The sequence below is a fragment of the Nylanderia fulva genome, unplaced genomic scaffold (genome assembly GCF_048542155.1).
Source record: "Nylanderia fulva isolate GAGA-0341 unplaced genomic scaffold, ASM4854215v1 Scaffold18, whole genome shotgun sequence".
In the NCBI taxonomy this organism is placed as follows: Eukaryota; Metazoa; Arthropoda; class Insecta; order Hymenoptera; family Formicidae; genus Nylanderia; species Nylanderia fulva.
In genome coordinates, this window is record NW_028190055.1 from 4,166,917 (window position 1) to 4,185,286 (window position 18,370).

The following is an 18,370-nucleotide window of genomic DNA, read 5'->3' on the forward strand; positions in this document are numbered from 1 at the left end:
AGAAATATATTGCAGTGTTAAAATATACATGAATCCAACTCTCGGCCATGTTTTAAAAAATTCACAATGCAAGAATTTATCGTATTATTATTGTCATACATGTATTATACATTATTGTATATTCAAGTCCATTTTCATTTTCTGAAATTTCCATATCTTTAATACTTCCATATCTTTAATATATCATACATGTACATTATTGTATATTCAAGTTCAGTTTCATTTTCTGAAATTTCCATATCTTTAATATTTCATTATTCTCAAATAATTGAATAATTATTTTTGTAAATAAATTTTATGCGTTTAATTTCAAGGGGGTGACAAAGTAACAGAAATAAAGATATTTTAAAATATAAATATATGGACTCGTTTCGTATACGATTTACAAATATCATATTATCATTGTTTGTTATTTATTATTATTTATTATATTATTATTATTATATCAATGCAAAAGCTATATTTTAAGTATCAATATTTTAAAGAAAAAAAAGTTTTAAATTATTATGCGGAAATATAAAGCAAACTCAACTTGTAATTTTCTCATTTACCAAATGATAGCTATTGATGGGGATTAATTATACTTTTAATTATGAGTTTTTAATGAATTTTTCTCGTGCCCCGTTGTTCGTCCGTTAGTTTTTGCTCAACAAGTGAATTGCGCGAATGCGTTTTCCTTTTTCGCCACGTTAAATCGCAGTCTCGCTTTTTGCCTTTCTCTCACGATTTTTCCACCAACGCGCAATACAATTTCGAAATTTTGTTTACAGTTCCGGAGAAGCAAAGTAGCGCTCAAGTATGTTGGTTGTACTTCTTCCTATTGAATCTCGACGCGAGGTCGACAAAGAAGCGTAGAGAAGCGACAGAAGTCACGTCGATGAAGCATCCGCGAAGCGGGATCACCACGAAGTCGTCGAAGTTGCTCTTGAGACGAAATTCCTCGCGCGGGAAAAAATTTGCAGTGAAAAAACGGCGGTGAAAATACAGGATACAAATCTCCGTCGAGAAGAAGGATTTCATACACACACACACACACACACACACACACACACACACACAAGGCTACCTCTCTCTTTCGATCCACTATTTTCCGATATAATTGAAAAGTTCGAAAATGAATCTTCTCGCGGGCGCGAAACTCGAGACGATGGGACCGAAATAAGTGCGTGAAGTGATATATATATATATATATAAATATATACGAACGAACCGGAAGTCGCGAATGTATCCGTAGACCGAGAGTACCACCCGCTGAATCGGAGTCAAGGTCTCTCGGGGACTCACGTGAAATCACGTTGGAAGTCACGGTGGTCAGACAGTTTTCGAGATCCTCGCTAGATATTCGGCACGTTACACGCAACAGGATTCAAAGTGCCCCGGCCTCAGGGGTGAGATGGCCTTCATGATGAAGAAGAAGAAGTACAAATTCTCGGTGGAGGTCGACCTCGAAGAGCTCACGGCGGTGCCGTTTGTCAGTGCTGTGCTCTTTGCCAAGCTGAGGCTCCTGGACGGCGGTTCGTTCGTCGATCATTCCACCAGGTGAGTGTTGCACGTTTTCTTTTATACAGATGTATATATATGAATGTCTATAAGGTTGACGAGATCCACATGCGATCGTTAACGTCACTATCAATGCCACGAGCTCATCAATTTTATATAACACATATATACTTTTCAAAGCAAGCAAGCAAGCATCTCTATATATAAAATTCGATTTTCTATATATAAAATATAATTTATTTTCGAGATATTACGAAATGTACAAATATGTATTAATATATACATTATTATATACATACACTATATATGTATAATATTAAATATATAAACATGCAAGATAATTTAATAATGCAGCGTTTGGCTGAAAAGGTTCAGGAATTTTGTTGACATCATTTGTCACGATTAATCGTATACGTATATAATACTTAGCAGTTAATATTTAATTATTTATATCGGTGAACTTGTTAATCTCCGTGAGCTAAATTCTGGTTTCTCGCTGATGCACATTGCGATGAGCGGCGTTGGCGTTTTATCGATGAGGAACTTTCATGACGATTATCAAGATTTATATCGTCGTTCGTAGAACTCGAGTCTTTCCAGAAATAGATTCTCGACGGAAATAAAGACTTTAGCTATGCTCGGCGCGCTGAACTTTGCGGCGATTTTTTTTACGCCAACGTATGTAATAACATACGTCACACGTTCCCTATGCACCCGGGATTATCGTTCTCGGTACATTTTATTTTATTATCATTTCGTTATCCGGCATGAGTTCCGATTAATTTTTTGGCTTCCATTAATATTTGTTCTTAATTTTACGCATTGCTTTATTAATGTATACGGATATGCATGCAAAAATTCGGAACGTTTAGAATACGTTCTGAATATAACGTGAAAATTCGTTGTTTAACGTTATTGGTCAGAAATTCATTTGTTGGAAACATTCAAAAGCGTTTATAAAGCTTGTCGATTATACATGTATAGTTTCGAAATAACGAGAAAATGCGGCATAATATACCCATGTCTCTATCGAATAGTTTTTAAACAAAATTAAAACTTGTCTAATAATAAATTTAACGTATAAGACGGGCAACAAGAGCCAAATCGCGGATGACAATGCGTTATCCTAACGAAACTAAATAATTTTTCGTTAGAATTAAATACCGGTGCACAAGGCACCAAATTTTTACTTGGACACGGCCAAGATTTTAAATATGAAATAATCTCATATTTTGAGATTTAATTTCAATACCCCTTTAAACCCCCCTACGGAAAATAAATAAATGAATGCAAGAGAAAAATATAGATCCGAAAATCGCTGAATCGGGAATCGATTGTCTAATAATATTTTTGTCGAAAATTGCAGGAATTTTCGAAACATTTTAAAGTGACATTCTAGGAAAAGCACGCGTACCTATATACAATTGCATATTTCGGGAGAATTTGAATCAAAAATTTTATCGCGCATTTATTTCATCTCGCATATCCGGAAACATTCTTCGTAATTCGATAATCGAGAAAGGCACGATTGCGGGAACTGAAAGCTTTATTCCTGGCGATGATGCGCGAGGCATGTTAGGATTCTCTTATGGCGGGGACGAGCTTGTATGGAATTTGCGAACGCGTAATGGCCCGCCATAGTCGAGATCTATATTTAGCGGGGACGCGCAAAGTTTGCTTTTTCTGATGAACCATTAAAACTTCGTTGAACCAAGCCGGAAGCTCTCGTTCGGCTTTAGATAGTCTCCTCCAGCTCGAAAACAGTCCGAGGAGCTTTAACGCATCTAAAGCGTTGATCTTAAGCTGGATAACATATGCGGCCAGTGAAACGAATATGCATACATATAAGAGTTTGTGAAATCAACTGTACGTATATATTATCATAAATACACGGGGAAGGATATGATATCCGAAATGTAAAGAGAGGTAATTATATTTTGGAAAAATTTTATTGACTTCGATCAAATAAATTTAATCGTATGTAGACAATATAGTATTGGAAGAATTTTAAAAGTTTCTCTGATTAATATTTGTCATAATAAAAAATATTAATATCTACGACAATGAGATATAAAATATGTTCGATTAATTTTACCATGTACATATTAATATTTTTTATTGTGATAAATATTAATTAGAGAAACTCTTTTAACATTTTTCCAATATATCATTATTCCACAATTACCATGATTTTCAGAGAAAATTCTCTCCGTGTAGGGATTACTTATATATTTTAATTAAATATAAATATATTTCAATATATGTAGATGTGCATAATATTTATATATAATATAATATTTATGTATAATTATTAAATAATATTTGAAAAATTATTAAATTTGATATAATATTTGATATATTTTGATAAAAAAACTTGCAGTAGATATTTAAAAAAATATTATCTTTATTCATATTAATTTTTCAATTATTTCCAATTATTTAGCAAAATTTTTCATTGTTTCATAATTTAATAACTGCGCCGCAAATTTTATTGCGAAATAATTCGAAATAATAAAAAAAAAAAAAAAAAAAATGAAAGATATTATTTCTTCTCAATATCTGTCGTGATGTTTTATTTTATTAATGAGGCTAGCCGGAAGGAAACTATATTAATCAGCCGTATTGATCGTAAAACAGCGGTTCCGAATAATACTCCATTCAACAAACGTTCGAGGCACAAGTGTTTCCTCGTGCGGATGAGGTAATTACTAACGATGTTGTAATTACATATGTGACAATGCTGTAAATGTGGGTTACGTAAATGTGGTATATCCATATATATTCTGATGCGTCGATACTCATTAGATGAATTAACCGGATGTAGTTTACTACCGTTAAAACAATCTGTAATCTGTAATACGTTGAAGATTCAGATCTTACAAGTTATTTCGTGTGTTTTTGCACTGACATTCTGCGATTTAGCAGCTGAAAACGAACAGCCAGGTATACGCCTCGCGTGACTTCGTTCACGGTATCGTTGCGTTAACTGCTACTTTTTACTGCTACTTTCGCCTCTCTCTCCAATATATAAACCTGCATAAATATAAAGATTTCTCAGAACACAATGCGCGGTCGGTTGAATTCTTTTTCTTTGTATTAATAACCCGCGCTGCGGATACTTTAGTAAAAAAAAAAAAAAAAAAAAAACTCGAGTCGCGATTTGACAACGATCCAAAGCCACTTGAAATCAATGAAATCGCGAGAGAGAAATATCGCGAAATAAAAAAATCCGACGTTCTGGAATTGGTTCCAAATTTTTTTTTTACTGTCACATAGCTCACCCTGTAAAAAGAGGGTATTGAAATCTAGGACACTCCTTGTATGTCACGGCGAGTAAATTTTTTTTTCAGATGTACCTATGTATGACGAATGGCTACATAAATTTATATATTTTTCATTTCTGGAGATGAAAATTCAATCATCCTTTTTAACTTTTCTGTGTATAGACGTTTGAATACGGAAAATGTGCGAAATGAATGGATTTAAATCTAATTTTACTTTTCGTTAGAACTCTCGACGTTGAACTGCGAATTGAAAAATTCCGGAGGGATCCAAAGATAGAAAGAAAGAAAATTCGCGTTGTTTAACAAAACAAGCTATTTATTGTCTCGCAGCGGGAAAACTAACACCGCGATATTTTGCATCCCGTGCATTATTGTCGCGTGCTTTCCTTTATAAGTAGAATAATGTTTCCACCCGGTGTGCAAATGCGTGCGACATAAATTCCACCATCATTTGCGGGCGCTTCTGCTTAACGACGCATTTCACCGCATAAAAGATAATGTGGTGAAACATGAAGCGTATATAATCTTTCTTTTCTTATAAGTGGAATTTTCAAGTGTTTTACTTATCCGCTATATTGTGTTTCTATATTTTGGCACTACATTCTCGCCTTTAAAACACAAACAAATATAACGAAATAAATAAGATATAAAAGTGTGTGCGTCACACATTTTTGTACAAAAGAGTTATTTTTTTCTCGCGTGGATATTTATTTTGTTACCTCTGTATTTCCATTTGGAATATTATTTCGTTTCTTTGCTGCGTGGTAGTCATATATAGACATAGATATTTTTCCGTTCCGTTATTGAATGGACGAAGTCGATAAAGTCAGTCGCGCAAAAATGATCCGGTAGCATCCGCGTGAAACCGCTTTTTAGAACCGTTGCTTTTATTCCGGATATCAGCGGTATAACAGTAGCGGCATCGGAGAACACGAGGACGACCCTGTCGTATATCTATATCAAAATATAGTATCCGTGAGAGGCATATCGTATCCTAGATAGAATAATATATATTTTTTTCAAAAAAAAAGAAATGAAAAAAAATTCGCGCGAAAAGATAGCGCCAGATTTACTAACTGCAATGATTTTAATTCTTCGTTTAGTTAAAGTCATTCTCGAATTCCTCTGTAGTTTTTAATCTTTTCTCGACATTAATTATGCCGCTAACGAACTATGCGACTTCACGTCTTAACCAAGAAATTAGAGAAATATATTGCGCTAAACGTAATTAGATTTATTCGTATGATCACTATCTGATACATCAGATTGGCCATGATGATATATGTATACAATCAGGAAGATATTCAGGCGATATGTTCGAAATTAGCAAATTTTTTAAAACTTAACTTTCAATATTGCAATTTAAAAATTCTAGAAGTCGAGAGTATAACGAGGTTTCTTTACGAGAGATGCATATTAAATGTACCTAAATTTCCTTGAAGAATCCATTTTCTTAGAACCGTTCTTAATCTCAATTAATCAAACCATTACGTTATATATGATAGGAAGCACATCTTTCTATGCATAAAATTACTTTTTTATATTATTTTATATAATTCTATAGAGAGATAAAAAATATTTTTTTCCAGAAAAACATAGTTGAAAAGGTGAAGCAAGGTCGCACATGACAAGGCTTCTGATAGTTCTATACTAATCCATTGGTACGTCTATCGATTAGCTATAATGACTTACCAGTTTACTGCGCATAAGATAACTGTAAGGTTTACAAAATGTGTCTCTTCAAGGAAAGCTCGTCAATTGACATGAATATAACTTGTATATAGGATTGTTTCTTGGATGTAGCCTGAATATTCACCGACCCGAAAACGCATAATGAGATAAGAGAGCGCAATAACGAAAAATTCGATTAATCGCGTAAAGCATGGAAAACGGCTATTCAGGCAACGTCTTACAAAAGTCTTTGACAATCGCGATACATGATTATTTAATGAGATATGTTAATCACGCGCGTATATTTTATTTATGATATACTTAGCCAAGATAGCATATTAATCGCGCTTATTAAAACATTATTCTGCTCTCGGAGGACATTCGATATTTAGTTGCAAATTAATTACACATCATCTCGTTGCATATTTTCAGTCACAACAAAGAATTATTCAGTGCGATAGCGTACCGCATTGACCTACTTTTTCGAAACGTATTCAACGCTAACTATGGCTGTCATAAATCTTATACTCCCGCAGCTATCGATACTCTTTGTTAAACTCTGTGATTTTGCAATTAATTTTCTATTTAATCAGAAGTTTTATTAAATTAAGCTGCAAAGATACAAATAGTTAGGGAAATGTCATTTTCTCTTAAATACTTGAGAAAACTTGAATTAATATACTTTAGTTCTCATTTTAATTATCGAGATATTTAACTTTGAAAATGAAAAACTTTGGATAGAAAGCAGTATTGAAGCAGATTTTCATTAATGAAATACTAACTCTGAATTTCTTTAGAAATAATTGAAAAGAATGACGTTTCGCGAGATATTTTGTATGTGTTTGTATGAAAAACAAATTGAGGATATAAACATATATTTTTAAGAGTGAATAAGGTATGAGAAAAATAGTACGAGATATGATGAAGAGGATGCTTGCTACTTTTGCTGCTTTTATTCCTCGGAGAGATTCGAATATTCGTTTATTAAAAGAATAATACTTTTGAATTTTTTGTAAATAATATTCTTTTATAATATTCTTTTTATATAAACTTTTTCACATATTATATTAATCGCTTCTCGAAATTATTTAACATTATTTTGTTTGCATTATTTTATATCTCATGTCCATTTGAGATAAATGATATAAATTTTATCCAGAATCATATTTATAAAATGAATATAATGCTATAGAAATAGTTTTTTTCTTTTGCTTAAAATTTTAAATTCTCTTTACCAAATGTCAGAATGTTATACTTTATTTCTTTTTTTTATTTATATCAGCTTATTTTAAATGAATATATGACTTAAATAGCAAACTTTTAATTATAACATAAAAGATATTCGTAAATTATAATTCTATAAATTCGCAAAACAATAATATTAAAAATAAATAATCGTGAAACTGATGAATAATTCTAAAAAAATTTATATTTTCTATTATATTTCAGTTTACAAATAAAATATATGTACGCTTACAAATAAAATGTAAAATGAAACAGTAACAAATACACTGAATATGTATGAGAGAGATCATGTAGGATATTTATTGAATACTAATTAGGGGATTTAATAAATTATATCAATATTAAATATTTAAAAGCAAATTATGCGTTTCGAAACAAGAATAATAGGCTATGCTCGACACGTGCGACGAAATCGGCAGCAATTATCTTCCGTTTGAAATCGAAACGACAAGTGGCGAGAGAAACGGGGACAAAGGTGCATCGGTATTGTGAGGAAACTCTATATTGTATTTAAGACAGAGTTTGCGCGTCACGTACGAGGACGATTATTAATATGGAGCCGGTAATTCTCATTGCGAGTTTTGTACCGTGTAATTATTCGCGCTTAAGAACGGAGAACTAACAATAAAGTAAGCGCAAGGAAAGCTCATTTTGTTAAAGCAACTAATTCCCCCTGTTTTTGTTTTCATCTCGTAAGAACTTGCCTTGTTCTTTAAAATAACGATTCGTGTACAAATATATCCAAGCCGCAGTACAACCATTTTCTATTCCGCGGTAACTATTTATAGTTATTTTTGTACATATATTTCGTAGTAATAAAAGAGAAGTAGTTTTTTATGAAAAGTTTACTAGTAAATAAAAGTTATTTGGAAAATAAATAGAATTAATCAATAAGTAATTAAAAAAAGATATCGCGTTTGTAAATAATATATTTAGCTTTTTGACAAAAATAATTTTTATGGCTTTTAATTGCTTCGCTTTCGAACAAAAATTTTTTATTCAGTCCGCAGGATGTAGGACAAAGCTGTATTTTTTCTCATCCATATTTTATATATATATATGTATACGTATGTATGTATGTATTTATATATATATATATATATAGGATGATATCAATAGAAATCAATAAGTAAAATGATAGACGTAGATAGAGGTGGATTTGTACGAAATAATGCGTTCATATCAAGAAAAGATGTGCAGTCATCTATATATTTCGCAATATAGTGGAGAATGTTACTTTACAGAATGAAAATTTAATCCCCGAGTTGCACATTCGTTAGTTATAAATACTACGAATGGTAATTAATTTACGACGAATACAATCTCTCTAGGACGAGGAACTAGACGAAGATTCCTAATAAGATTGAGATAAGCATTTTATGTAAGTTACCATAGCCTTGTCGGTCGTCCTCAACTTCCGTCAGCTGTGCGTCACTTTGAACCATGACCTTCCGCGAAATCGTCTTTCAGACCCGCTACTCGGTTAACCTCGGAACGAAAATCCCACGCGATGATGCGACGAATCTTCAAGTTTACAACGAAAAACCAATAAGGCGCGGATGAGACAGAAGGCAAATGAGAGAAATTGGCGGTGGAAAATTAATTAAACACGTTAATGAAAAATTCTATATACGTTGTCGCTGAAAGAATCTTTGCATTTAATGAAAAAAGGACGTTATTTGTAACTTTATATATAAACATTTTTCTTATTTTATCCGCAAATACAGATAATTGATGAAGAGATAATTACTTTCTCTAAAGAAGTTTAAATTGTTCCAAATTGAATGAAAGTTTCAGAGATAATGGTGAAAGAAATAAAAAGTATTTTTATAAAATATTAATTTTTTACTTCTACAATCTTTTTCACAATTACCTTTTTTAAAACTTATAAGATAGAGATTAAATTAATTTATACTCTTCGCGACAATATTATACACCGCCAGAGTGAAAACTTTCAAAAAAAATTAATTATGATAACGAGGATGAAAATGTTAAACTTACAAGACTTCAAAAAGCTTTGACAGAATTTTTCAAACTTTTCGCTCGAAAATAAAATTCGAAGAAAAAATGACAGAGAACACTTCGCGCCTTTCCCACGAAAGTCGTATCAACCGAAGTAAAAAAAAATATAAAAAAAAAAAAAAAAAAAAGAGCCGGGTTTTTTACGGGTCCCATCCAACTAAGGGAGAGAGTTCCCATGGACCATTTACTTGGAAATCTTGACGGAGAGGAGATTTACGAGCAACAGACGAACGACGTCGCCGAGCTGGGAAAAAAGGAGGGAGAAAATTAGAAGGAGGATAGCGTGCGCGATGATAATGGACAATGTCCTGTCCCGTCGTGTCCCTGCGTGGAAGTTGACCGGCCGACCGCGCTCGAGGACCTGACACCGCCACTTCATACGTGATATGATGAGGAAACGCCCGATTACAAGCTGCGCTGCTCCGGGCGGCCGCGGCGCGTTACATTAATATTTCTGCGTGTAGCAACACGAATGATTATGCTGGTTATATTCACGCACGCGCGCGCGCGCGCAAGAGAGAGAGAATAGACGGGATATATCGTGTTCCCGGGTACATATTTGCCGAAGGGACGGGAATTGAAAGCGTTTTGCAGTGAGGGAGATCGGATAAAGGGATCGGCACGGTATCCTCGTGTCCGACACACGTAATGTGTGTATCAATTGATTCGTTTACCACGTGTCACCGACACCTGTATATAATATTGTTCCCTCTGATATCGTTTGCTTTGGTAGATGATACGGGATAACAATCGTATTTCGTTTGATCCGCGTTATAATTTGTTTTCTCATTTATATATATTTTGTTTGATTTTATAAACAAATGCGTTTTCGAATGCACTTCACATCGTTTTTGCTTCATACATATTTGATATCGTTTATTGCGTAAGTGCGAGAAGGACATATTTTTTTATTATGAAAGAGATATTCAAAATATTGAACTTGTTACTGAACTTTCTATAATTAAATTTATTATTTGTTTTCTGATTTATATATATTTTATATTATATTTGCTTTTATATAAACGAATGCGTTTTTCGAATGCGCATTTCACATCTTTTTTGTTTCATATTTTGTTATTATTTATTGCGTAAGTGCGAGGACATGTTTTTATTATAAAAGAGATATAAAAATGTTGAATTTTTTACTGAATAACTTTCTAATTAAATTGTTTTACGCGCTAGTTTCTCCAATTTTTTGTAATATTTAATATTCTTCATATTGTTGCAAATTAGCGGAGAATCCCCAAATCTGATAGATATTTACATCGAACATATGCATGTATACGTGCGTTAAAGATGTAAAGCATTTTTCACATAGTTTGCATCACCACTCATTATCGGTGAAATGAGTTTGAATCTGTTTTAGCGATTATTTCACTATATCTGAAAGTTATGGTATACAGAAATATTTTGTGAGCGCGATTAAATTTTGCACTCCTGAGATGTTGCTGCGTTTTTTTACTTTTGCAACATGCAACGCAAAGTGCTCTCTCAGATAAGTTGCTTTTAATAATAGATTTCGTGCATCTGCGCATTTAAACGTATATAAACGTAAAATGTTTCCCAAAAATATCGTAAACGAATTTTACTACATAATACGATACTCTAGTAAAAAATCTGATATAAATCTTAAAAATATTAACAATATCATAAAATCTAATAGATATTATGAAATGTAATATAATATTGATATTAAAGTACTAAAGTAATATAATATTTATATTACATAATTGAATACTCACAGAGAGAATTTTCTCTTAGAATTTATCCTGAAAATCACGATAATTGGAGGTAATAATAATACAGTATTGGAAGAATTTTATACGAGTTTCAATGATTTAATATATTTACCGCAATAAAAAAATATATTAATATCTATCACAATAAGATATAAAATATGTTCGATTAATTTTATTCTGTACATATTAATATTTTTTATTGTGATAAATATTAATTAGAGGAACTCTTATAAAATTCCAATACATTATTGTTCCACGATTATCATAACTTTGAGAGTAAATTCTAAGAGAATATTCTCTCTGCGATATGAAATCAAAATAATATCAACGATTTTATTTTTGCATAATTGTGCAATTCATATTGCACCTTTGAACTCGGTTAAGATAAAAAATAAGAAACGACTCGATATCTTGCGAGTCAAGTTTAACGGAATCTAAAATATACAATTTTTAATTATCTGTAAATATATTTTTTGTCACTTTAACGTAATATAGTTATTATCTTTATTGCCTTGTAAAACTATGTTTTTCCAAATTATATATATACAGGGTGTCCGGTAACTAACGGACCAACGATTATAAATGGATGATTTGGTCAATTTGGGAACGATTTTTCCTCAGCGAAAATGTCGAAAAAGGTCATCATTTTTTACAACTTTCCAATATTTGTCATTATGTATCTTTATATAACTAAGCCTCAAATTAAAATTTTATTATAGTAAACTCTACCTGAAATTAACCGAAGTATGTAATTATGTTAAACTTTTAACTCCAAAATGTTTAGTTTTCAAAAGACCCATTTTTTTCAATCGCTTATAACTCGAAAATTATTGACTTCTCAACATTTTTGCTAAGGAAAAATCGTCTCTAAATTGGCCAGAGAATCCGCCTTTAATCATTGGTCCGTTAGTTACCGGACACCCTGTATACATCTCAAGAACATGCAGCGTTTCCCCATTAGAACGTCGCGTGTATAATTTGACGATTACGTTCTCCTGGTGTCAATTACGTAATACCGGCGGCGCTCATTTACATTACACGAGAATCGATTGTTACGCGGCCACCGATATGCAACCAATAAAAAGCGAAAGTATCGTCGTCTTGGCTATTCGATCGGAACACGCGATTCCGTGGTATACGCGAAACCCATACATATATACATACACACAAAACCGGCGTATAAAATTATAGGTATAGTCGCTCGAGCTCGTTACGACGATGTTAGCCACTCAATTATCGAATGTGCATAATTTGCGTGCGAACCGTAACTGCCCCCGTGTTCTGTATTAGTTGCGGGAAATTGCGAGGGATTAAATCACGCGTACACTGTAACTCATTTCGACTATATCGATTCAATTATCACATGCGCGCGGCGTTGATGATCCTCGATGTTAAATATCAATAGTTACCGTAATATAGGAGAGATCGGTGAAAATTACGTAACTCAGATTTAAAAAGGTACTACAGAATAGAACACAAAAATATTTTTTTTTTTAATATATATGACAATTGCATTATATATATAATTTTAATATATATGTATAATGTATATATTTATATGTACATAGAGAGAATTTTTTTCTTGGATTTATCATGATTTTCAGGATAAATTCCAAGAAAAAAATCTACGTATTATATACATAATCTATAATAATTGTATTAAAATAATATATAACTATATTATATTATATATTAGATATAATATAATTTTATTTAATACACATATATATATTTATATTATTCATATAATTATAATAAATAGTATAATTCATTAATATACAATACGTATTATATTTTTTATTGCATTATTATAATTATATGTGAATAATATAAATATATATATATGTGTATTAAATAAAATTATATTATATCTAATATATAATATAATATAATTATATATTATTTTAATACAATTATTATATAGATTATGTATATAATACGTAGAATTTTTTTTTGGAATTTATCCTGAAAACCATGATAATCGTGGGATAATACGCGGTATTGGAAACATTTTATAAGAGTTTTGTATTATATTTTTTATTGCATTAATATACGTATTAATAAACATAATTTGCAAAGTCCTTCTTGTAACTAGGAAGACTGGATTAACAATTCTTATATAATATTCGATTAGAATTTAAAATCTAAATCACTGAATGCTAAAAGACAATCGTATATAATTTTTCTATAATTTAATATAATTTCTTCTCTCCTCTTCTCTTAATCCCAAGAGTATAACGATAAACCACTCGCGGTCGCGAGACTTATTCTATTTCCTTCTCGCGAAACGAGATTATAGCAGAGGAGGGACAGCTTCAAGATATTGAATTCATCTCGCGGAATCTCCGAGTTCCTGATTTTCCTCGTTGTGGAACACATATCTCGCGATTGCACGATGGCAATTTTTTCCCGAAACGAAACGAAGCGTTTTCCATCGGCGACTCTTACGGTGGTCTCTCGCGTGCACAAACTGGCAAGTAGTAACGGTAATTCATAAGTGGGACGACTTGTCGCGCGAGGGCAGAACCGCCATCTCCCTCTCTTTCTTTCTCATTCTCGTCGCGGTCACTTGATGGTTAATAATCGTAATGCCCGATGCTCCATCGCGTCCCATTCACACGCGCATCGCCGCACCACCAGGAAGTCACGTGCTGCAGCAAGCAGAAATGTGGGAGCTTTTTCGCGGCCGAAACGTTTCCGATTTTCAGAACGTCTCGCCGAGATCTCTCTTAACTTAACGTTCCGCATTCTTCGCGGAAGATAGCAGAACTCATCGCGATGAATGGAGAACTCATTATCCTTTACGCGCATAGAATGCTGATAACTTGAAGGGAACTTTGCGCGGAGAATGAGTCTCTTTGCTCCTTAACTCGGTGAATTTGACTTTCGGAGAAAATAATGCTGCGATCTTCCTCGGGGAATAATGTGCAAACTTTTGCGATTATCAGACGTAGTCATCATGTATAATTTCATGCAATTAATGCGGAAAAAAAACATTACAAATTGGCTTACTTATAATGTACAGAATTTATGACGAATGTTTATTATTTTAATAAATTATTCGAATTATATATATTTTAAATTTAGATTTTTTATTTGTATATAAAATAAAAAGATAGCGTAACGAAAAGAACGTGTATGGAAGATTGTAGTATGAAAACTGCCGATAAATTGCATTAAGAACGAAAACAATTTGGTATACACAAAGTTGTTTCTTGCTCGAAAAAAAAATCGAGAGATTATGTGCTTGAAGTTTTATTTCACGCTTGCCACACAGCTGAAATAAGATCAGATGAACCTTGAAGAACATGTTCGGTCACTTCCCATTGATGGATATCGTTCGGTGAGGCCAGTAATCATGTTCGATTTCTCCTGTTTTCACCAGGCATTTTTCGCCGGGCACTCGAGTTAATCCGACGTAAAATCCGAACTCCGTTTATGTATTATATAGACAAACATTCGAGCATTTCAACATCCGAATAGCAGGGATCCCGTATTAACGAGAGCACGAAACTGTCGAGGAGAGATTCGTATACATATATACTTTATACTTTAAAATATAAAATTGCTCGATAATGCCGATCTATTCAGAATTTTGTTGCAGTAATACCTTGGTTGAGATAATTAAATAGTGATTATAGATATGTAAATGTATATATATATTTTTAGAATTTATTTAATATTTTAGGATTTCTGATATTTCAAATACCTTCACTACATTTTGATTTTAAACTGAAATGGCTTCTCGACGATCTTTTTCCCTTCGTACATAGATTTTCGCTTCGCAGAACATTTTCCGATATTTAGACACCACAATGCATTACGACTCTCGGAAGTTTGAGTAGTTTTGGCTTTCGAGACTTTTGAGGATTCAAGTCAATCCGCTGCCAGCACACTGAATAAAAACATATTTTTCCAGAAAAAATGTCCATTTACCTTTTTTTTTTTCGACGACAATCCTCTTCAATCTATAGATTAGTAGAAGAAATTTGTGTTAATGGAAGTATCGCTTTTTCAACCGAATTAGATTCAAGATCCGCAATTTTTATCAATAATCACGCTTTAATTTCGTCGACCGTGAAAAGCTTCTGAAGAAAAGTTTGTTCCCCTTTTTTTCGTTTGTTTCATTTTCGTTCTTTTCGCAATTCCCGATCTTTCGCCTTGATCGTCCCCCGGTCTTTCATTTTATGCTTTGTCATTTCACGATTGCTTTCGAGGTAGGCCAAATCGACGGACGAATCGCCGGAAGCGAAAGTCATTTCTTCCTTCCACGCGACTTCCTGCTCGTTTGAATATATTCCATTCCGACCACAGCGATCATTTACTTTTCAAAATTGTGAATGCGACGCGGAAGCAGAGAGCAGACATCAATTTTCACGGTTATTTTATTGCTTGTATATCATACCTATAGTAGATTGTGTTGTTAAAAATTTTAATGTTTTGCAATATTAAATGTTTTTCATTTATTTATTATTTGTAGCGGAAAAAACAAAAGCTGATAAAGAAAGAGAGAGCTGATATAAGAAGAATGGAAAATTATTATTCAATATATAAATGTGCAAAAGATTTTGTATATTTTTTTAGGACATCTTTTCTAATAAATGATTTATTTACTACACTGGAAAAAACATTTTGTTGGATTAACAAAAATTCTGTTTGAAAATGGACAAAACGGAATTACTGGTTGAATCTACCAGAATTCTTTTTAATGCAACAAGCATCTTGTTTGTACAACAAATCAGTTTATTGGTGCAAACAAGATATTTGTTGTATTAAAAGGAATTCTGGTAGATTCAACCAGAATTCCGTTTCGTCCATTTTCGAACAGAATTTTTGTTAATCCAACAAAATTTGTTTTTCAGTGTACACGTAATTATTATAATTTAGAATATAAGTACGGAATTAGCTATGCCGTAAAATAATATTTGCTCTGTGTTTCATCGAAAATGTTATGCAAATAATGTGCGGAATTTCAAAAGATGGACATGGTCGCGGTTTAATTGAGGCGTGCTTCAGCGTGTGCTCCACGTTGAAGGGCCACGATCCGGAGAGTTTCTCTGAATATTCATCAGATTATTCAGAACGCATCCCTTCGAACGATCCGCCGTGGTTAGCCAAAGCCCTATTGTCCCACGAAGATTCGCGTCGATGACTTGCAACGAGCGAACACGGGTTAGGTGATATCGAATTCTCGAAACTTAGTTTAATGAGTAATTCAGTGATTCGAATGGACGCGATATGGACATTTCATCTCAAGTGGATACTCCTAGGAATTTTATTTCCGCTTCTATCCTACACGGACAGAATTTTCTCTTAGAATTTCTTATCTTAAAAATCATGGTAATCGTGGGATAATATGCTATCGGACAAATTTTTATGAAAGTTTCTCCGATTAATTTACCATACAATAAAAATTATTAATATCTACGACAAGAAGATACAAGATATATTCGATAATTTTTACTATATGTACGATGTACATATTAATATTTTTTATTGTAGTAAATATTAATCAGAGAATCAGAGAAGTGTATATATACAAATAATTTTGACATAAATTTTTGTAAATTTTTTAAATATTTTAAAACCTCGAAAATGCTGGAAAAATAAATTTAGTGCAAGTTATTCCTTCGAATTTGATATAAAAATCCTGAATTATTTCTTCTCAGAATGCCGAATGTATTACTCGTAATTTGATTTAAAAAAGAGTGATAAAAAATATAGAGGGATGCCAGGTGCAACAGAGATCAAAACCTCGTTAATCCATTAGTAATTCGCGCGATTCGAGAGATTTCGCGAACTCTCTCGGGAAAGCTGTTTCTCATGCGCCAAGTTTAAAGATTGTATTATTTGCTTAACTAACGACGCGATGTAAAATGGAGATGGTTTCTTCGTTCGTCGTTCCGACAGAAGACAGAAAAGTCTCGGATATGAAGGAAGAATTCGGTGTGAGAAAAGTCGACTCTCGGTTAGGACTCTCGCAAAATATATTTCGAAGCATTCGCGACGAAGAAATATGCCACTTTTCCAAAAGTGGCGCGCGTTTGACGTTTCTATTTCCTTCTCCGAGGTTTATCATCGAATCTTTCGAACCAATATCTTTCTCGCAACTTGCTTGAAGCTTTTGGCGGATTGAGAGGCGAGATAAAAAAAGCAATCTTCCAACTCATCATTAGCCAGAATATAAAGCGAGAGAATAGGGAGGACACAAAAGCTACGATGAACGGATGTTAGTATATATCAGTATTATACAGCTTGCTATAGAGGTCCCTTCGCCAAACGATAATCCGGATCGTCGGCATCGATTGCACGAAGGTTCCCTGGCATTTCCGCCACTCGTCGACCTTGAATACCCACGCAAATTCGCCGGTTCTCTTGGTGCGAGATAAATGGCCGACACAGATAGAGAAAACAAATTGCGAAAAGCGATAACCATATTTGCCGGACTCTCTGACTTAATTAGAATAGGGGTACTATGTTATGCTATATAGTACTCTATCAGTATATCTAGGTTATTATGCTATATTAAAAGATATTGCAAATGACTGATTGTCAGAAAATATTTTCTGATACATACCATACTTATTTCTGCAACTAAAAAAACCGTAACACAATTATATTTGTTTTACAAATAAAAACAGAACGTTTCTATAATAAATATACATTTTAAATATTTTAATTGCTGATTTATATAAGTTGACGAGCTGTAATTTTGATGTTTAATTAATTTCTTCAATAAATATTGAATTATTTCTTTCTTTCAAGAGATATAAGATAAAACAACTTTATATGTCTCTCCATTCGATTTCTGTAAAATGTATCAGTATACAACAGAAATGATTATTTAACATGTTATATATTATTTGGGTAATGTTTACGATTGTTTGTGCCACAAAATAATCAACCGCA

At 32.8% G+C, this 18,370-nt stretch overlaps 1 protein-coding gene across 3 annotated transcripts in view; it reads left to right on the forward strand.

Moving 5' to 3' along the window:
- Positions 1-18,370, forward strand: part of LOC114935608 (uncharacterized) — a 72,919-nt gene that overhangs the window by 2,974 nt on the left and 51,575 nt on the right. For all 3 annotated transcript variants that reach the window (XM_085481530.1, XM_029308482.2, XM_029308483.2), the window contains exon 2: positions 771-1,539. In XM_085481530.1, coding sequence (XP_085337656.1) covers positions 1,394-1,539 — 146 coding nt within the window. In that variant the 5' untranslated portion in view covers positions 771-1,393. The remainder of the gene's footprint in view (positions 1-770; positions 1,540-18,370) is intronic.